Here is a 21,792-nt window from a genome sequence, read left to right as displayed (position 1 = left end):
ATCACACCTCATTAGTAGCCACTCAGTAAATATTTACTTTCTACATGTAGTACATTATACCAAATAGTTGATGTTACATGGGCCTGAAATGATCCCTGTTACTAGGAAGCTTCTGGTGCAGGAGAGGTGGTAAACCTTTTATTGCTGTTTCAAGAGCTTTCTCCAAGGCAGCAAGCTTTAGAGTGTCCATTAAACTTTACTGACCAATTTTTATGGAGCACCTCCTCTGTGTTTGCACTGTTGTAAATTCTTGGGATAGAATAGTGAACCAAGCAAATAAAAACTACTGCCCTCATGGGGTGTCTATTCTGGAATGACAAAAAGAACATAAACAAGAGAACTAAGTTATACAGTAGACAGTACTAAGCCTATTGTTGTAAGGAGGAAATGAAAGCATAGATGGTAGCGAGTGTCAGCGGGGAGCTGTTGGGGAGTTTGCATTGAAGATACATCACTCTGGAGTCACTGGAAGTTTCCGTCTGGGAGACATCTCTTGAAATAGTGTCCTTGGTGGGTATGTGGTCAGCTGGTGAACCCGTAGAACTGCATCACAGCCCCACTCCTCATCCTCAACAGGGGCGAGTAGACCAGGAGAGGAGAGGAGGTGTGGGCACCCTCATGAGGTAAGGGTGCCTGTGGTCCTGCGTAGTCCTGGAGGACTTGGACTGACTTCTTTCTGGAATGACAGGAAGCTCCTAACAGGACTTTATGTGTCAGAGGCATACGATAGCCTGTGAATGTGGAAAACATGGTTGCATATGGTGGGTTCTATTGTTTTTGGTACTGTAATTTTAGATTAATGATGCTCAAGTGACCAAGGACTTGTACTCTCTTAAGAGCACATAGTCCCATTAGGCCTATTGTCATTTCAACAAGATCCTTTCTGGGAACAGACTTCTAGACAGCCCATGTCTGTTGTTTGTGACTGGGGCCTCCAAGCTCAGGGACACCTTATAAAGGTTCCAAGGGTAAAAACCCAAGTTTGAACGTGGGGCTGGACATAATTACTCCATACAGACTTGTGTTATTATGGGTATTCCCAGCAGGAATGGTTCCCGCCTTGAAGACTGTTCCCAGGTTGCTGGGCTTTTCTTGGGAATAATTTCAAGTTGGCATCTCTGTTTCCCTCCAGGAGAGGTTGCATCAGTTTATGCGATGACGTTCAAGTCCCTCGAGGTTGGACTCAGAACCAAGCTGAATGCTCAGGAAACAAGTGGGCTGGTTCTGCAGTCTGAGCCTGGACCCTGTCTGTTTGGAGGCTTTCCTTCTCTCTTTGTGAATATTCTCTTTAGGAGAAAGCTCTCTTTCTGCACCTGTGGGGATCATCACCACCATGTCAGAACTAATTCTGAGTAAGTTCTGTGGTTTGTTTTTATAGCTAACAGTTTCCCATTGTTGTCCAGCAAAGGGATGGAGCATTGGATGGGTGAGGATTGGCTTCCAGGAGAAAGGGTGGCATGAAGGGTTCACAGTCCTGCAGTGACCACATATCTCTACCCAACTTCTGGGCTGCCTCTCTGTCTCATGAGCTCATCTGCACTTGGTGGTCTCTGCAGCCAGCGTCAGAAAGTAGAGAGATAGGGACAGCCTTGTGGGTTTCCTGAGTGCCTATTGGAGTCTGAGTTCTAGAATAGTGGGTGAGGGGCTGGGACAGAGGCTGCGCCTTGTGGATATGAGGGATGTTGGACAGAAATGTCTCTTCTGAATGAGTGGGAGGCGCTACTGTGGGTTGACCCTGAGCCTGTGGTCTTCAGTCTTGGCCGAGGCTGTAGGGATCACGCAGACTTCCTCACAGGGAGGGTAGGAGATGCAGATGAGATGAGATATTTTTTTCCTGGTTATTAGGACAGGCAGTCTCCAGCACTGACTGTGAAGGAGGCAGAGGTGCTTTCTGTGTAATTATGACTGGGGAAGTTGAGCACTGGATTTATCTCTGCATCCTAGCCAACTAAATGGTCTGTCATTGCCATTGTTAAACCAAAGGCCTATTTAATACCTAGAGGACTCTGTGATGAAACAGACATTCTTCTCAGGTGTGAAAAGTTAAAAGAAATCATTGGCTTTTTTTTTTTTTTTCCCTGAGGGTGGCTTCTTTAGTATTTCTAAAGGTGAAACAATCAGATTTGCAATTCCATCTTTGGTGGGGGACCAGAAGTTATTGTTTATGAATGAGCCTTCCAGGCTCCACAGAAGCCTCCAGGATGATGTGTACCTGAAAAGAATGTGGGGTTTGTAAGTCAAGAGACTTAGGTTTAAGTTCTGAATTTGCCACTTATTACCCAGGGACTTTGGACAAATTGTGCATCCCTCTTAAACCTCAGTTCTTAATTTGTTACATGAAGATAATTGAGTTAATGTGTTAGTTCATTTTCCCACTGCTGTAATGATACTACCTGAGACTGAGTAATTTGTAAACAAAAGAGGTTTAATTGAATCAGTTCCCCATGGCTGGGAAGGCCTCAGGAAACTTGCAATTATGGCTGAAGGTGAAGGGGAAGCAGGCACCTTCTTCACAAAGAGGCAGGAGAGAGAGCACACGCAAGGGAAACTGCCACTTTTAAACCATCAGATCTCATGAGAACTCCTCTCTATCAAGAGAACAGCCTGGGGGAAACTGCTGCCATGATCCAGTCACCTCCCACCAGGTCCGTTGTCCCTCAACATGTGACGATTACAATTTGACATGAGGATTTGGGTGGGGACACAGAGCTAACCCATGTCATTCTGCCCCAGCCTCTCCCAAATATCATGTCCTTTTCACATTTCAAAACCAATCATCCTTTCCAACAGTCCTCTGGAGTCTTAACTCATTCCAGCATTAACCCAAAAGTCCAAGTCCAAAGTCTCATCTGAGACAAGGTAAGTCCCTTCCACCTAAGAGCCTGTAAAATCACAAGCCAGTTAGTTACTTCTAAGATATAATGGGGGTACAGGGATTGAGTAAATGTTCCCATTCCAAATAGGAGAACTTGGCCAAAACAAGGGGGCCAGAGGCCCCATGCCAGTCTGAAATCTGGCCAGGCAGTCATTAAATCTTAAAGCTCCAAAATCACTTTTGATTCTATGTTTCAAATCCTGGGCATGGTGGTGCAAGGGGCGGGCTCTAACGGCCTTGGACAGCTCTGCCTCTGTGGCTCTGCAGGGTATAACCCCTGCAGCTGCTTTCACAGGCTGGCATTGAGCACCTGCAGCTTTTCCAGGTGCCCAGTGCAAGCTGTTGCTGGATCTACCTTTCTGTGATCTGGAGGACAGTGGCCCTCTTCTCATAGCTCCACTAGGCAGTGCCGCAGTGGGAACTCTGTGTGGGGGCTCCCATCCCACATTTCCCTTCCACACTGCCCATGGAGGTTCTCCATGAAGGCTCTGGCCTGCAGCAGACTTCTGCCTGGACGTCCAAGCAATTCCATACATCCTCTGAAATCGAGGTGGAGGCTTCCTAAGCTTACCTCTTGCCTTATGCTCACCCACAGGCCTAACACCACGTGGAAGCTGCCAAGGCTTAGGGCTTGCACCCTCTGAAGCAATGCCCTGAGCTGTACCTTGGCCTCTTTTAGCCACAGCTGTAGCAGCTGGAACCCAGGGTGCCATGTCCCAAGGCTGCACAGAGCAGCTGAGGCCTGGGCCTGGCCGCAAAACCAATTTTCCCTTCTATACCTCCAGGCCTGTGATGGGAGGGGTTGCCTTGAAGGTCTCTGAAATGCCCTGGAGACATTTTCTCCCATTGTCTTAGTGATTAACATTCTGCTCCTCGTTACTTATGCAAATTTCTGCAGCCAGCTTGAATTTCTCCCCAGAAAATGGGTTTTTCTTTTTTTCCACATGGTTGGGCTGCAAATTTTCTAAACTTTTGTCTCTGCTTTTTTTTTTTAAACATAAGTTCCAATTTCAAATCATCTCTTTGTGAATGCATATAACTGTGTGCTTTCAGGAAAAGCCAGGTCGCATCTCGATGCTTTGCTGCTTAGAAATTTCCTCTGCCAGATACGTTAATTATCTCTCAAAGTTCCACAGATCTCTAGGGCAGGGGGAAAATGCCGCCAGTCTCTTTACTAAAGCATAGTAAGTGTGACCTTTGGTCCAGTTCCCATTAAGTTCCTCGTCTCCATCTGAGACCATCTCAGCCTGGACTTCACTGTCCATATCACTATCAGCATGTTGGTCAAAGCCATTCAACAAGTATCTAGGAAGTTCCAAACTTTCCCACATCTTCCTGTCTTATTCTGATCCTTCCAAACTGTCCCAACTCTGCCTGTTACCCAGTTCTAAAATTGTTTCCACATTTCCAGGTTATCTTCATAGCAGTGTGCCACTCCTGGTACCAGTTTTCTGTATTAGTCTGTTTTCACACTGCTATAAAGATACTACCTGAGGTGGGGTAATTTATGAAGAAAAAAGGTTTAATTCATTCACAGTTCCCCATGAGGCTGGGGAGGTCTCAGGAAACTTACAACCATGGCAGAAGGCAAAAGGGAAGTAGACACCTTCTTCACAAGGCGTCAGGAGAGAGAGGGTGCACGAGGGAAACGGCCGCTTTTAAAACAATTGGATCTCATGAGAACCCTGTTATCACCACAACAGCATGGGGGAAACCACCCCCATGATCCAGTCACCTCCCACCAGGTCTGTTCATCGATGTGGGGATTACAATTCGAGATGAGATTTGGGTGGGGACACAGAGCCATATCTTATCATTGACTTCACATGAGTGGCAAAATATAAAGTAGAATACAGAATAGAGATATTAGTAAACCTTGTAGCTACTCGTAAGTGTGGTGTAATGTGCTATGTGTCATTATGTGATCAGAAGATGGACGCATTAGGTACATGGGGACTTCTTTATTTGATCAATGGAGGGAGAGCGCCTGTCACATTGACTTGGCTCCATGGTTGTTGAAGAGGAATTGCCCTCTTCACACCAAGGAAGGAGTCATTGCCTGATTCACGCTAGTATTTTCTTCTTCCTAGATAACTAGGCAGTAAAGAAAATAACAAACTATAGCAATTATTTGTATTTGAATAGATTTTTTTAAACACTTGGATGATAAAACTGAGTCCCTGATGCAGCTTAACTTTTTTCCTTCGGGGAAAAACAACAAATACATAAGCCTATGTCAAGTATGTCTGAGAATGGCTGTGGAGTGAAAGGAAGAGGCTCAAGGGAGAGAGTGGTGAGAGCCCTGGCTGTGCCTGTAGCAGTCAGACAATCAAGAAAGTGGCAACTTCATGGGTTCTGGGCCAGTGTGCGTTGGAGAACATCAAGCTTGGTGACATTATTATCACAGTCATCATCCTGCTGCAGTAACACTGGGATTCTTCAGGTTTTTGGGCTTGTTTTCTAAAAAGAGGGATCTTGTAATCATCCTCACACCTTTAGTGCACTGGAAAATAGCTGAGGCCCCGTGAAATGGAATGCCACAGCTTCTGCCTAGCGGCTTATGATTTACTTGTGATTCCCAGGGAGCTCTGGCTGTACCTAAAGGTAGAAATAAGAATGTGCAGAGAGCCTAGGAAAGGCTTTTGTCCTCGAGGTGCTACAGTTTCCAGGTCTGTGAATACCCCACGTGTTCTTCGGTGGCATTTGCTGGCCTCTCCCGTGCTTGTGCTGTGGGCTGTCAGATGTTAGTGCTTCCTTTGCTAAAGATACCACCTCCATTACCAGGAGGACACAGCGTTTGCAAATCTCCTTCCTAGTGTGAGCTGCTCGGCATGCTTTAAGTGGTAGAAGGGGAATTTAAAAGCTCCAGTTTTCTTTTCTATAAGAAGTCTTCTGGAAACTGTGTGTGCCCTGGGCCCTCTCCCTGGCTCCATGCTGTTGTCTTTCTAGAACAATCCCTGGGGGACTGTGGATCTCTGTGAGCTCAGGTTCTAAGAGGGGACAGTGCTGACTTGCCCTACAGCCTTTTTATCTGGTAGTGGGGTTTACAGACGGCATCACGCCTGTGGCCATCTTAACTCACTGGATGGAGCCCAAATCGCTAGTCCTGTCTCTTCTTTCTGATGGCAGAGGATGCTAGAGGGCTACTTATTCTTATGCAGATCTTAAGTGACACTTTCAGGATGCAGGTGGCTGCAGTCCATTGCTTTGGTCCTGACCTCTCTCGCACTCTCCTGGAGGATTTCTGGCAGGAGTTTCCTGACTGTTTGTGAGCCTCGTTCCGGAATCCTCCTGTGTGGACCCCCACTGTGTCTGTCTACCTTATAGCAAAGGAGAGGCTGAGGCTCAGGGGGCCTCGGTGTTCCCAAAGCCGTGCAAGCAAATGATGATGACCCTCCCAACGTCACCACAGAAGTGCTCCTCCCCAGACGTCACAGATGGCAGCTCCGTCCTGCTGCCTACGGTAGGGCAGAAGCCTCGGAGCCACCCTTGGCTCCTCTCTTTCTCCCACACCGATCTTGAAACTGCACATTCTGAGCAACTTCTTTTTCAAAGTATAGCTTGAATGTGACTACTTGCCATCAGCTCTGTTTGTCACTGGGCCACGTTGGACAATCCCCCATCTTGTCCCTGGATGGTTGCAGTCACCTCCCAATGAGCCACTGGGCTCTGCATTTTCCCTGGTGCATCGGGGTCTCAGTGCACAATGTCAGCCCCAGCTCCCTCTCCGTGCCTCATTGTTCCACTGAGCCTGCATAGTTAACAAGCTGTGTATCTTACTGATTTATCTATTTTCTGTATCCCCGCTAGAGTATAAGTTTCTCGAGGGTGGGAATGTCTGCCTGTTCTGTTCACTGTTCACGTTTCCAGCAAGGAGAGCACTGCCTGGAACCAAGTTTCTTTCTTCTTTCCTTTTTTTCCCCCAAGACGGAGTTTTGCTCTGCCACTCAGGATGGAGTGCAGTGGCGCCATCTCAGCTCATTGCAACCTCCGCCTCCTGGGTTCAGGCAATTCTTCTGCCTCAGCCTCCCGAGTAGCTGGGATTACAGGCTCCCACCACCACATCCGGCTAATTTTTGTATTTTTAGTAGAGACGGAGTTTCACCGTGTTGGCCAGGCTGGTCTCGAACACCTGACCTCATGATCCACCTGCCTCAGCCTCCCAAAGTGCTGGGATTACAGGCGTGAGCCACCGCGCCCTGCCCCAAGTTTCTTGAATGATTGGAAGGGTGTCTCTGCCTTTTGTTGTAGCGTGTGGGAATAACTGTTTACTTTTAGCTCGTGTTTTATTCATCTTAATAGCATTGCTATACATTGGGAAAATAGGAGTGCATTAAGTGTGTTTAGGTTTTCCTGATCATGCAGATCCTGAATATTCCCAACCTTTAGGACTTAATGTGGTCGTGACATGCTGCCTCTAGCACCCAAGGCCAGGATCATTTTCCTGTCTTTGTCATTTCATACCGTGCATGGGGTCCACTCGCGCACCCCGCTGGGTTTTGTCTCCAGAGTCTGCAGATATGTTTGCCTCCCTCGCTGGAAGTGTAAAGTAGCTGTTATCACCCCATGGAGTTCATTGTTTTAGTTTATTCCTCTCTTTCAGTGTTTCCCATGCTCTCTTCTGTTCACTGACCAGTTACTAGAAAGCAAAGACAAAATCAAAACAAACTTCACATAAGAAATACAGGACTTGGTGGAACAGGAAATCTTCTCTATGTATTTGAAATACATAATGTTCTGGGCAGACGGTCAAATAAAGCTGTGGCCTAATACTGATAAATGAAAGGTGATTCCATGGGACTCCTCCAGGTGTCTTTGAACAGATTTAGTGCCATTTGCATGTTTTCATTCATCTCCCTCCCCGCCCCCCTTTTTTTTTTTTTAAACAATGAGAAGATCATCAAAGGCAGCCGCTTTAGGGAAAAGGGGCTTTGATTATTATTATTATTAGACAGTGCTCCCTGGGTGGCCATTCTGCCCTGGTTGCTTTTGTAATCCCTTCTCTAGAATAGTATTTAGAACTTTCTAGGAACCTAATTCTGGTTTGCTCGATAACTGATAATGAGTAAGTGGAAGCATTAGGGGCTTGTAAATGTTAGAATAAGAGATGGAGGGACCTCTGGAGTTGGAATTGCAGGTGAGTTCCTAGGAAGGTGGACGTGGAAGGTTTAGATGATTTAGCAGACGGAACACAACTCGAGCCACAGGTGTAACATGCGCTCTGAAGTTGATCTGTATCAATGGGGTTTTCAAATCGGAAAGCATGTGTTATCTCTATCACCCTCTTACTTCGAGATCGGTTCTCCTCCCTGTGTGGAAGAGGCCTCTCACTGAGGAGCAGAGTCACAGGTTTTCACGTGGGAAGAAGGAGTGAAGGCTGCACAGGTTTAGAGAAAGGACGGCTTAGAGACTCCCGGAAGCCAGCTCTCCCAGCGAGCATCCTTGGGTTGTAGATGAAGCCACTGTTCCATGAAGGTACAGTGGCAGCCTCAGGGTCACATGGTCAGTCATTCCCAAAGCTCGCAATAAAACTCAGGTTTTTAAAAAAAAAGCTTACAGAGGCCCATTTCCACCCGATTTCCTCCTCCCTGCTCCGTTCCCTCCATTACGTCTTCTTCCATTAACTCAAGGGATTGGCAAGATCCAAACCCAGAAATTTCCCAGGCTTGTTGCTTAGCAACAAGGTTTTTGTTTGGGGCCTTGAAGGAGACCGCCATTGTGCCCGACCTGCCCCCGTGTCGAGCTGGCCAGAGGCCTGTTCCTAAGCCACCCTTGAGATCAGCAAGTACTGACCTGAAGGAACTGAAGAAACTGCAGATGACCAAGTAGACGAGTCTGCCACACCCCACAGTGGCTCTGGCTCGTTGTTTAATAGAGTATGATTAAGATCACTTCAGGGCAGGGAACTGGGTGGCCCACTGCTATTCAAGGTTTATCATAGATGTCCATATATATCTCTCCCACTGCTTTTTCTTTGTGTTCTGTCTGACAAAGAGAGAGAGAGAATGACTATGTCCCTAGCAAAAATTTTGCAATAAAACGTTAAGGGTAGTTCTTTATCTGACGGAAGGAAGTGGGGTTGGGGTGAGGGGCAGGGTTGCTGTGACTTCTTAGCAAATCCCTAAACAGCTCAGAAGGAGGGAATTGTCTCTAAAAAGAAGGAGGGATGATCCAAACATCCCCCCTTCAACTCTAAAATTTAATGAGTTGATGTTTGATTTTGACGGCATTGCTCTCTGGTAGCTGAAGTGTAATGTTTATCTGGGCAAATACATTAGTGTTGAAATAATAGGCCCTTTGTGTCTTCCTCTGCATCTCATTCCCAGATGGGGGTCAGAACGCGTGGCTGAGTCTGGGGCCCTCTGTGGGAAACCAGCCGTCATGTTGAAGCCACCGAGAAACGTTTAAGTTTGTGTGTGGAATGTTTTATCAGCGCTCTGGGGAATGGCTGAATCAATTGTTTTGGTCTTAGAAATAAAGAAGGAGCTTCCTGTCATGAATAGCAGTTGTTTTCCAAGCCAAGTGGCCTGCAAGAGAGGCTGCCTCCAGAAGCTGGTCTGCAGATCTGCGGGGGCCGGGAAGGAGGCGTCTTGGGGCCACACCCGGGGCAGTGTTGGGTGCTTCTCTAAGGTCGTTTTCAGCAGGGTTTCTAGGGGGGTGTGTTTGTGTGTGTGCGTGTGTGTGTGTGTGTGTGTGTGTGTGTGTCCCTGTCAGATCACAGTTCCGTCCTCTCTGTGGCCTGCTGTGGGACGTGCAGACTTAAGAACACTTTGATGGGTGGAGGGAGAAGCACAGGGCTCTGCATGGAGGTCACCTGGCCTACGGAAGAAAACAGTTCCGTGTAAGTAGACTTTCTGCTCACCTACCCTGTATGTTTTAGTGTCCAGTTATGGATGCTGTCCTCTGCAGTTGAGGTGCTCCCAGTGGCTGGCCCTTCACCGTCACTTGCAGGTGTAGGTAAAGGTAGAAGGCAGAAAGCACCCACGACCTCCACTTGGTGCCAGTCTGTGGCTGTTTCTCCAGTGAATCTATCTCCATCTGGCCCTGTGCTCAGAAGGTGGGCGCCCTTCCTCTGGTCCCTGGGTTCTTCCTTTTTGATTGTGTCTGTTCTTCTCTGTACTCCTGCAAAATCTTCATTTAGGGAAATCTGTTATATTGAAATGACTAAGAGCAGCTTTCTTTCTTTCTTTGTATTTCTTACAAAGCTTTAATGCTATGCAGTAGTGCTTGAGAAAGTGTTTTATGGGCTCCTTGGGCCCTTCTGTGTACCTTTCTTGGACTGTGATGGTCTTCATTAGCATACCAAAAACCATAAGAAGTTTAAAATGCTGAAAACTAAGCAAACTCATCTGTTTAACTGTACTTAATTTAGTGTTTCTCAGATTTTTACTGTCAAAGTGTTTCGTTTAAAAATAAACTTGTATTTTAGGGCAGTTTAGATTTAGATTTACGGATTTAGTTTTAGATTCAGATTTAGTTAGACCGTTACGGATTTAGATTTAGAAAATGACGCAGGTAGTACAGAGAGTTCCCATAAACCTCATGCCCAGCTTCTCCTGTTAACATCTTGCATTAGTTCAGTACATTTGTCACAATGTTAAACCAATACTCTTACGTGCTTATCAACTCAAGTACCCTCTTCATTTCAGTTTTTTGAGTTTTTACCCAGTGTCCTTCTTCTGTTCCAGGTTCTCTCATTGCATTTAGGGGTCTCATCTCCTTAGATTCCTCTCCACTGGGACAGTTTCTCAGGCTTCCATTGAAGACTTTGACAGTTTTTGGTTAGGAATTTTGTAGCGTATTCTTGAATTGGGATTTATTTGATGCTCTTCTCATAAGAAGACAGGGTTTATTGGTTTTGAGAGAAAGATCCCAGAGATGAAACCTTATTCTCATCACATCCTGGGAGGGTGAGGGGTGTGGTCACCGTCAACACCACCCATGTGCACAGTCACCCCTGATGCTGTCGGGGTCACCTCACAGAGGCAGCGTTTGTCCTCTTCACACGGGTGAACTCCTTTTTCCAGGCTTTTCTAAACTACACTCTTTGGAAGGAAGTCATTCTCTACGGCGCACTTCAGAATGAGGAGTTAGGCTCCACCTCCTTGAGTGTGTAGCATCTACGAAAATTATGTGGAGTTTTTCTGCCTGGGAGATGTGTCTTTTCCCCCATTTGTTTATGTGAGTATGGGCTCGTGGGTATATATTTTCTATTCTGGGCGATAATTCATGCTACTCTGTTGCTCTGGTTTTTTTCAGCTACAACCACTGGGAGCTTTTTCAGTTGCCTCCTATACTGTTTGGACATCCTTCAGCTCAACTTGAATGTCCTTCCCCAGTCCTATAATCAGCTGTTTGTCCAGGGAACCCTAGTTTCGGTAACTGGAACATTGTGTTAGAATCAAGATCTGGGCACTAGATGTGCTTGTTGCAAACTGGGATGTCATTCCTTCTGTGCCCTGTCAGCTGCTAGAACAAGGAAACATATGTGTGTACACTAACCGGTGTGTGCCCACAAATCTATATAGATTTCTTTTTGTAGCCACCTGAATCTATATGAAGCTAAACATGAGTTCCTACTGATGAGGCCAACTCTATTCCGTGACCACCCTTGTTCATCTGAGACCTTCCACTCCAACAGTGAGAAACCTGGATCCCACCGTCCACCATCCCTTTACTTATTTGTTCCATTCCAGTGGAAAGGGATAGTGGCTTCAGAATTGTTAACCCAGGCCCTGCAGCAGGCAGCTTCGTCATCTGGAGAGCAGTGCTCATGAACTTGGCCGTTATTATTACGGGTTCGGCCCATTGCTGAAATCATTCTGGTCAGCACCTTTCCCCCACCCGCTTTTAATACAGGTGGAAACTTTGTCACAGTCTGGATTCTGTCCCGCCATGCCTCTGACCTCCTCAATGATTGTTTTTTAAATTACATGCATTAAGGATCACCCTTTGTAAAGTTCTGTTTTATGGGTTTTGATCAGTGCAGAATGTCACATATCTATTATTACAGTATCATCCAGAATAGTTTTATTGCCCTGAAAATGCCCTGTACTCAGCCACTCAAGCCTCCTCTGCTCTCCCAGCCCTCCCCAAGCCACCAGTAACCACTGATCTGTTTGCTGACTAGGGTTTTGCCTTTTCTGGAATGTCATATAATTAGAATCATACAGTAGGTACCCTTTTCTTAAAAAAAAGAAAAAAAGACCTTATTTTTTTTTTTACAACAGTTTTAGGTTCAAACCAAATTGAACGGATAATAGAGTTTCCATACACCCATCCCCACATACACACAATTAGCTATTAACATCCCATACCACAGTGGCACATGTGTCACAATGAATGAATATACATTGATCAGCATTCTCTCCCAGGGTTCATAATTTCCTATGGTAGTCAGTTGGGGATGCTGTAACAGAATACCATTGACTGCGGGGCTGAAACAACAGAAATTTATTTTCTTGCAGTTCTGGAGGCTGAAAGTCTGAGAGGAGGGTGCCAGCATGCTTGAGTTCTGGTGAGGACATCCCCCTGGCTTACAGAGGCTGCCTTCTTGCTGTGTCCTCACATGGCCAAGAAAGCGCATAGGAGTTCTCTCGTCCTCTTTGTGTAACTCCAGTCCTATTGTATTGTGGTCCCACCCTTATGATCTCATTTAACCTTAATTTAACCTTAATCCCTTCCTAAAGACCATATATATAATTTTTTTATATATAGCAGTGTATATATATATAAAATGTAACATATATAATATAAATATATAACATGTATCATATATCATATAACATATATGGTATATAATATAACATATGATATAGAATATAACATGATATATTATATAACATATATATTGTAGTATATATAACATGTTATATATAATATAACATGATATATTGTATATAACATGTTATACATACTACTATATATGTAGAGAGAGATTGCTACACACACACACACACACACACACATATACAGATACACACACATAGATATAGATATATAGACTTCTAGATGGGCTAAATCTCCAGATGCAGTCCCAGTGGGGGTTAGGGCTTCCACATACAAATTTGCCAGGGGGGTAAAATTTAGTCCATAGTTCATGCTAGGTTTCACTCACCCTTAGTGTTGCACATTCTGTGGGCTTTGACAGATGGATAATGACATGTAATCACCATTACGCTTCATGCTGAATAGTTGCTCTCCCCTGAATACTCTTTGTGTTCTGCCCGATCATCTCTCCCTCTCCATGATCTCTGGTAACCCCCGATCTTTTGATCATCCTTACAGTTTTGTCTTTTCCAGCATGTCCTAGAGTTGGAATCAATTTGTGTGTAGCCTTTTCAAGTTAGCTTCTTGCATGTAGTAGTGTGCCTTTAAATTTCTTCCGTGTCTTTTCTTGGCTTGATGGCTTATTTTTTCAGTGCCGAATAATATTCCACTGCCTGGATATACCATAGTTTACCCATTCACCTGCTGAAAGACAGCTCGGTTGTTTCCAAATTTTGGCAGTTACGGCTGAGCGGCTATAAGCATGCGTGTGCACGTTTTCATGTGAACGTAAGTTTTTACATTAGCTGGGGACCTAGGAGTGTGATTGCTAGAAATAGCTAAGTTTTTATCATTGAGTGGGCACCATCTGCTTGGGAGGAGACGGCGTCCAAGTACTTTTCTAAAGCATCATGGAACCGTACACTTGAATCAGCCAGCTCTTTTACAGCCAGCTTTCTACTCAGCCACCGTTCTCCAATTTCTGCTGCTGATGACAGCTCCAAATTATGAAGATGTAGCTTTTCCCAGCCACTGCCAATCTGTACATGCTCAAGTTAAGCCCAGGAAGCTCAGAAGCAACACCGAAGTTGGTTTGTCTTATATCTCTACAAATCCAAAAGGCTCCATCTCATTCAGCTGAGGAGGATATACAGAGGAGGAGTAGCACGGTAAATGGCTGTGTCTTAGGGCCACACAGACTGTGAAGAGCCCTTTGTGTTTGTGCAGGTGACCCTAATCCTCTCCGAACCTTGGTTTACTCATTGGTAAAGTTTGAATAACAGCAAACTATCAAAGTCTCAAAGTCATTGTGCAGAGAAATGAAGTAGTATATGCAAATGATGATCACAATGTCTGATGCACATTTAACAGTCTCTCTCTCTCATACATATATATATATGTGTGTGTGTGTGTGTGTGTGTAATTGTTGTTATAATTATGGAATATCTGCAGTGATCGCTGTCCAGAAGGCTAGAACATAGTTCCTACCCTTGGATAATGTATCATCAAGTTGAGAGATAAATTCCCACATCTGTCAGACTTTGAAAGCCACACTTACCCAGAAAGACTGGTGAGCTGGTAGACTTCCAAAGCCACACTTACCCAGAAGAAATGAGAGTTACTATGAGAGTCTGGCCCAGGGCCTTGGAGACATGACAGCTGAGTGTTGGTATTGTTGAAGAACGGTGCACTTGGTGGGCTTCAGCCCACACAGACTTGAGTCAGACGGACTTGGGTGGAAATGCTGTTGAGTGGAAGGATACAGACCAGTGGTTCTGGGGCTTCATTGTGCATCACAGTCCCCGCCAGGCTCATGGAAACGGATCACTGTGCCGCCCCACCCACCTCCCCGGAGTTTCTGTTTTAATGAGTCTGGGTTGGAGCCCAACCAGTTACATTCCAGCAAGTTCTCAGGTGATGCTGATGCTGCTGTTCAGAGAGCACTGCTCAAGAAGCCTCATGGACCACACACAGCAGAGACCCAGAGAAAGGGGAGACAGCTGAGAGATGTGGGAAATCAGAGGGGATGTCACCCAGCACCAGGACTGATGCTGGCTGTGAAGGGTTTGCAGGATGTGGAGAAGGGGTAAGGAAGGAAAAGGGAGTTAGGCTGTGGAGGAAACACGAGAGTGTCCCAGGCTACTGGAGGAGAGCAGGGACTTGCTGGAGGAAGGCATGAAAGTAAGAGGTGGATGACGACTGGCTGGCAGCTGCCTACCTTTCCCAGTTTTGCTTTGAAGGAGTAAAGGTGGGAAGAATAGGGGCCTACAGAGGTCCATAGCCCTGGGGCTCAGAGATGGGATAGTTGTGGCCAAAGAACCACCTTGGACCTTACATGAATCTGCCGAATCTCTCCACAATGGACGATTTTCTCTTCCAGCTCTCTCTCATCCTTGTGTCCACGCCTCTTTCATCACAAGGCACAATCCTTTGCACAGCCTCAGTTATGCTTAATAAGTAAATTGCCTTATACAGATTTGAATTGCTTAAATTGAATAATACTTATAATTGACCAGATGTTCCTAAAACAGTTTGCCATTTCATATGACTTGACATTCCCATTAGGAAAACAAAGACTCTGCTTTCTTTTATTGTGCATTGTGATTCTCTTAGCACAATCTAATTGCAAGTTCGCAGCTGTTCACTGTTTGCAAAATCATATTAAGGCCATCCTGTGTGTAGGGAAGGTCCATGATGGGTTTAGACAATATAGACCTTTTTTTTTTTTTTTTTTTTTCCTGTGAAATATATCCTGTTGTTGTCACCATTTGAATCACGATTTTGAGCACAACTGAGAGACTGTGTATTCTGTTGGGGAAAGAATAGTGATGTGATTCCTGGAAATGGTGATGTGACCTGCTTCAAATCCAGCTCACAGGGCTGGTGGGGGAAATGGGAGGTGAGGGCCACGGGATGACCTGTGCCCAGGGCAGGGGAAGCCACTGGGGGCCAAATAGAAATCATGGTCCAGGCAGAAAGGAAATCAGACAGATGGAGCCCTGTACGCCGTGCCGGGGGGTCACAACAGAGAGGCTGTAAACAGGAAAAGGAGCCCAGATCTGAAGCTGGAAGGAAAGAGAATTGTCTTGGGACCAAGCACGATGGAGCAGGGCAGAGGTCCAGGACAGAGGCTGTAACTGGCTTGTGGGACAGGGAACTGTTGACGCAGGGTGGAGGCGGGGATTCAAGGGTACTCTGCGGAGCAGTTAAGCTCTGCCCTTGGGGACTGCGTTCTCGGTGATGTCCAGGCTGGGAGCATACTGCATGGCTGACAATAAGGGAGGAGGCTTTAGGAGGTTTTGAGGTTTGATTCTTCTAAACATTTTCTCCATTGGATTGAACTTCCTAAATGACTAATTTTACCATATGATATCTCTGCCCAACAACTTGTTTTATCCATTTCGTCTATGTAGGTTAAAGTCTAAGCTTGTTAACCTGACCTATTGTAATGACTTCCACTTACCAAGCTCCTAGTATCTCCCAGGAACTTGTAAATATATTACTTCTCACTCATTCTTCCAAAGTCTACATGGGTGGTGATGGTTATATAGGCTTTACCGAGGGAAAAAACAAAACGAAACAAAAACAAAAATTAAGTTCATAGAAGTTAAATTTAAGTTATGTAATTTCTTCAACGTCATATAACCAAGTGGCTAAAAAAAAAAAAAAAGGCCGGGCGCGGTGGCTCAAGCCTGTAATCCCAGCACTTTGGGAGGCCGAGACGGGCGGATCACGAGGTCAGGAGATTGAGACTATCCTGGCTAACACGGTGAAACCCCGTCTCTACTAAAAAAAAAATGCAGAAAACTAGCCGGGTGAGGTGGCGGGCGCCTGTAGTCCCAGCTACTCAGGAGGCTGAGGCAAGAGAATGGCGTAAACCCGGGAGGCAGAGCTTGCAGTGAGCTGAGATCCGGCCACTGCACTCCAGCCTGGGCGACAGAGCAAGACTCCGTCTCAAAAAAAAAAAGGAATTTGAGGCCAGGTCTGCTTGATTGAAAAGTGTGAACCCTGTATCCTACAACCTCCCCAACAGCCTGACAGAACTCGTACCCTGTGCTTTTTCAACATTGTCAAAAACAAGCTCTCCCCAAATCTCCAGGCCAGAGGAGCCAATTGCCAGCCACTGCCCCCTTGAAACTTTTCCAGCCCTGACAGATTTCTGCCACCTGCCCCAAGCCTCAGTGCCTGGGGTTAAGGTTTGTCGTCCAATTTAGGGCCAGCTGACATTTTAAAATATAATTATCACGTTGTCCAGTGAACTTTAAGAGATATTACTTAAAAAAATTATTAAGTATTAAAACAGAAAAAAAGATACAGAGAAATAAAAAGAAAAATGTCATGGCCCGTCAGCTTAGGACCCAGAAAAACCCATGAGAGTTTTAAAACGATGGCAATCATAAGCATAAGCATAGTCATAAAATTCAAGGTGTAGAGAAATGATCCAAATGAAAATGACCTTGGGGAGGACGCCTTGATGTCTGTACCCCCTGCAGCCGCAGAGAGCTGTGTGACGCTTCCAATTATCTCACTCCTCAGGACCCACCAGCTTGAGGTCAAATCATGATGCCTGTTTAAACTATCTTGGAAGTGCTCGCCAGTCCAGAGGAATTTGTGCCAAAGAGTCCTTTTGTAACGAGGGAGACACATGTGTTTTAGACTGAGTGACTCACAGGCATCAACTGCCCTTGGAAGAGGCCCCTCCGACTGCAGCCCACTCCTGCCCCAGATGCCGAAGGCCTGTGCAGATTCCCAGTGCAGATCCCGGGTGGCCTTCAGTCACCCCCTCAGTTGCTTGAGCTCTGATAGTCAGGGTCTCCTCCCCGGATCTGGCTCATTTCTGCCTCTCATGTCCTTCCTCCTGTCTCACTGGGTCCCATCTGCTGGGTGAGCTTTCAGGGTCCTGCAGGCGCTTCCTTCTGGGCCAGACGTGTCTTCTCCTCCTGGTAGAATTCTCCCTCCGTGTAGAATTCACCAGATGGGTGAATTCTCCCTTCTCCTTCCATGTAGAATTCACCAGGTGGGTTTTCCTAATGAAATATTCGCTCAGTGACACCCAGTGAGGTGTGAGTCACAAAACTTGAGAAAGGGATGATAAATTTTTTTTTTGTTTTAAGTTAGGACAGCTCCTTGACCCTGGGAATAAGCTCCTCGAATGACAGTAAGTCCCACCCCTCCCTGCGGCGTGCAGCGGCATCTTCACATTCTCTGACTGCTAAGCAATGGCTGAAGGAGACATCACAGGGAGGGGAGTGGATTTGTTGGGGTCCTCTAGAGGGGCAGAACTAATTAGATAGGTGTTTATGTAAAGGGGAGTTTATTAGGCAGTGTTGACTCACACGATCACAAGGTAAGGCCCCCCAATAGGCCATCTGCAAGCTGAGGAGCAAGGAAGCCAGTCCAAGTCCCAAAACCTCAAAAGTAGGGAACTGACAGTGCAGCCTTCAGTCTGTGGTCGAAGGTCCAGGAGTGCCAGAGCTGAAGAACTTGGAGTCCGATGTTCGAGGGCAGAAAGCCCCACACAGGAGAACAACGGAGGCCAGAAGATTCAGCCAGTCTAGTCTTTCCACGTTTTCCTGCCTGCTTTTTATTCTGGCTGCTCTGGCAGCTGATTAGCTGGTGCCCACCCTGGCTGAGGTGGGTCTGCCTCTCCCAGTCCACTGACTCAAATGTTCATCTCCTCTGGCAACACCCTCGCAGACACACCAGGAACAAGACTTTGCATCCTTCAGTCCAATCAAGTTGGCACTCAGTATTAACCATCACAGGGAGGAAGGGATTTTCCTGAGCACTTGCTGTGTGCAGCTGACCCCTTTTATGATCTCGCATCATCCTCAGAACACCTCTGTGAGAGGGGATTATCAGCCCCATCGTGTGGATGAGCCAGCCGAGGCTGAGAATGGTTAGGGAACCGTGCTGCTTGTGGGCAGAGGGAGTTTGGAAATAGAGTTCTCTCTGATCACAAAAGCACAGCATTGGTTCTGCCCCTCCAGGGGGCCCTTGTGCCCTGTCTTCTGGTGAAAGATGCTACGACATTTCTTCCTTCTGTTGGATGTCTATCTCCTTTCCAGCTGCCCTGAAAACTCAGACCTCACAACCCCAACCAAGCCCTCCTGCTCTGACCCTTCCACCCGGGCTTGTCCTGATATTCACAACGTCTTTAACAGTGGAGAACGTTAAATCCAAGCAATACGTATTTTAGCAAAAGCTTCTTTTCCAAGATGGCTGAGGTTTTGCCCTCCTGGGTTAGCAGCCTGGTTGGCAGGTGTCTTAATAAAATGCACATCAGTGGGAGGGAGAGAAGAATGGGTGTGTGGGTGAGTTCTTTGCCATTTTGAGGGCAGACATGAAAGTTACTATCAGAATGGTAAGGGAGCCACTCACAGACCCAAGGCAGGCACCCCTGGTTAAAATTTCTCAGAGCTTGGCAGGCAGACACAGGCGGATCAGGAGGTCAGGAGATTGAGACCATCCTGGCTAATATGGTGAAACCCCATCTCTACTAAAAAAACAAAAAATTAGCCTGGTGTGGTGGCACTTGCCACCCAGCTACTTGGGAGGCTGAGGCAAGAGAATCGCTTGAACCCAGGAGGCGGAGGTTGCAGTGAGCTGAGATCGCACCACTGTACTCCCACCTGGGCGACAGAGTGAGATTTCATCTCAAAAAAAAAAAAAAAAAATTCTCGGAGCATCCAAATGCTCTAGGCCCCACCAGCAGTCAGTTGGCCACCGCCCTGGGTCCCAGCTACAGCCAGGAGATGTGACCCCTGCCACGGAGCAGGTGGATGCCAGGGGTGGGGAGGTCTGACCTTCCATGCTTCTCTCGTTTCAGACTGTTCTGCGATGACCACAGCAAGGTACCGGCCCACCTGGGACCTGGCCCTCGACCCGCTGGTGTCTTGCAAGCTCTGTCTTGGGGAGTACCCAGTGGAGCAGATGACAACCATAGCCCAGTGCCAATGCATCTTCTGTACTCTGGTTGGTCTTTTTGGATAAAATACATGTTGCATTGATTTTAGGATGAGCTTTTTGCTTTCGTTTGCAGAGACACTAGGCAAACCTTTGGACTAAATTCTGCCTGACAGTGGCGTCTTCTTGTTGAGGCCTTCACACAGTTCTTGGAAGAATTATTCTGTTAGTCAGGCAGGCTCCCAGAGTGGAAGATTTCCATTACAGTTGCTTGTGGTGCAAAAGCAATCGGTTAAACAGAATTTTAGAAGCTCGTGATAACAATTCACAAAACTTATCATCGCGCATATTCTCCTTGCTACACAGCAAAAGCTTCCACACCTTATATCAAATGTATTTTGATAGTCACATGTCTGAAGTTACGGCAGTGCTAACCTAGTGATTGTGTGTAGTTAGAATATTCCATCCTCAGTGTCATCTTTCCCTGGCTTAGTGCTAAACTAGAATATAGATATTTTAAAATCACATTTAATATTTATTATGATGTAGCCAACATTCTTTTGGGGCCAGATGATCCTTCAGGGCTTAATGAATGTGGGGACTTCTAAGTCAAGAATTTGGGGTTTGGGTCAAACTCAAACCCCAGATTTTATCTATTACAGAAGATAAATGAGTGTGTGAGGTTTACTCATAGTTAATTTCATTGAATTTTGCATGTTTTTTCTGTCCGTTTGAGGAATGAAAAAAGAAAATGAGGCATAGAAACCGGAAGTAGGAGGGTAGTTGCCCGGGGTCTGCAGGGAATGGGGAGACATAGGTCAAAGGGTGTGAAGTTGCAGTTATATGGGTTGAATAAGTTCTAGAGACCTAACGTACAGCATGATAATTATAGTTAATCATGCTGTTTTGCATACTTGAAATCTTCTGTGAGGATAGATCTTAAGTATTCTCACTATACACACACAAATTGGTAACTATGTGAGATGATGGATATTTAATTAGCTTGATGGTTTTACAGTGTAGTATACAAAAAATGTATATCAAAACTTCACATTGTTCACTTTTAGTATAAAATGGCAGTCTTTATCAATTATAACTGAATAAAGCTGAAAAATAAAACACAATGTTTATCATTTTAAAAAGTACAGAAAAGAAAAATGAAAAACTGTCTTCAAAAAAAGAAGTTGCTTCTGAATTTAACTGCTGTTGTATGTGGATGGTGTAGACGGCTTCCCTGTGGGTTTTGCAAATGCCTGGATTATAATCTGTCACTCGAACAGTCACTGACGCGTTCATCTTTCTTGCATAGCTTTCAGACTTTATTTCATTTGTGCCTCATGATGTCCTTGGTATGTAGGCACAGCAAATATTTTTATCTTTGTTTTATAGATAAGGAGAGGGAGCTTTACAGACATTTATGTCTATGTCTTCTGTTTCTTGTTTATGCTAGATTCAGCCTTTCTTAAGGGCAGAAGAATTTCTGGCCCATTGTCTATCCACCTAGCACCTAGTTTAGTGCAGGACCCAGACGAGCTGATCAGTAAAAACTCACGGATTGAAATGAAGTGTATTGATCTCAGTACTGTAGTTGCCATCCAAGAAATGTGCCTCATTAAAGCGCCAGGAAGACAGCTCCAACCTGGAGGAAAGGAAGTTGCTTTTGACATGTTTCTGAGATGGAGAAGGATAGAAGGGAGATTGATCTCCGTCCTGTTAGCACCGTGAGTGGGGCTTATCGTCATTTCTAGATGCGTTAGGACGGTAGAACCCATCAAGATGAATTCAATAATCAGCTTTACACAAAATCACCTCCTCTTGCCTGAAAGGACATCTTCCCAGCTGATTGAATGGCTCCCCCTCTGCCACAACTGCCTGTTGGGTGGGGGTGGGGGGGTGCGTTTGCGGTCTCTGCAGTCACCTGCCTGCTGTCAGAGGCCACAGCTTGTGTTCTTACCCTTGAAATAGTTGCTTCTCCCTGGCTTTTTTGCTGAGGCCTTCATTTTTGTTATTGTTGTTTTAGTTTTCTATTTCTAGAGAATTGTAGTAAAAACAAATAAGCCACTCGAACTGAGACCAAAAGCCTTACTGAAGTCAGTGGATGTGAAGGAAGAAGCTGGCACTGTGTTCTCCGAAAGAGGCTGCTGGGGACACCAAAACACAGTGACGCTGCTGTGATTTTTTTTTCACAACTATTTACCAAAATTTAAAATGTTGAAACTAGTTCCACCTCTGCCCGCAGCTCG

The 21,792-nt window shown here is 45.8% G+C and overlaps 1 protein-coding gene across 6 annotated transcripts in view; it reads left to right on the top strand.

Moving 5' to 3' along the window:
- RNF144A (ring finger protein 144A) overlaps positions 1-21,792 on the top strand; it is a 160,129-nt gene that overhangs the window by 59,379 nt on the left and 78,958 nt on the right. For 5 of the 6 annotated variants that reach the window (XM_077958722.1, XM_077958723.1, XM_028832003.2 and 2 more), the window contains one exon: positions 19,473-19,618. The exons of the other annotated variant lie outside the window; for it this stretch is intronic. In XM_077958722.1, the coding sequence (XP_077814848.1) occupies positions 19,484-19,618 (135 nt within the window). In that variant the 5' untranslated portion in view covers positions 19,473-19,483. The remainder of the gene's footprint in view (positions 1-19,472; positions 19,619-21,792) is intronic. 6 annotated transcript variants of the gene reach the window in all.

This window comes from Macaca mulatta, chromosome 13 (assembly GCF_049350105.2).
Source record: "Macaca mulatta isolate MMU2019108-1 chromosome 13, T2T-MMU8v2.0, whole genome shotgun sequence".
Lineage (NCBI taxonomy): Eukaryota > Metazoa > Chordata > Mammalia > Primates > Cercopithecidae > Macaca > Macaca mulatta.
The sequence above is the reverse complement of the archived record's forward strand: the minus strand, read 5'-3'. Positions and strand labels throughout refer to the sequence as shown.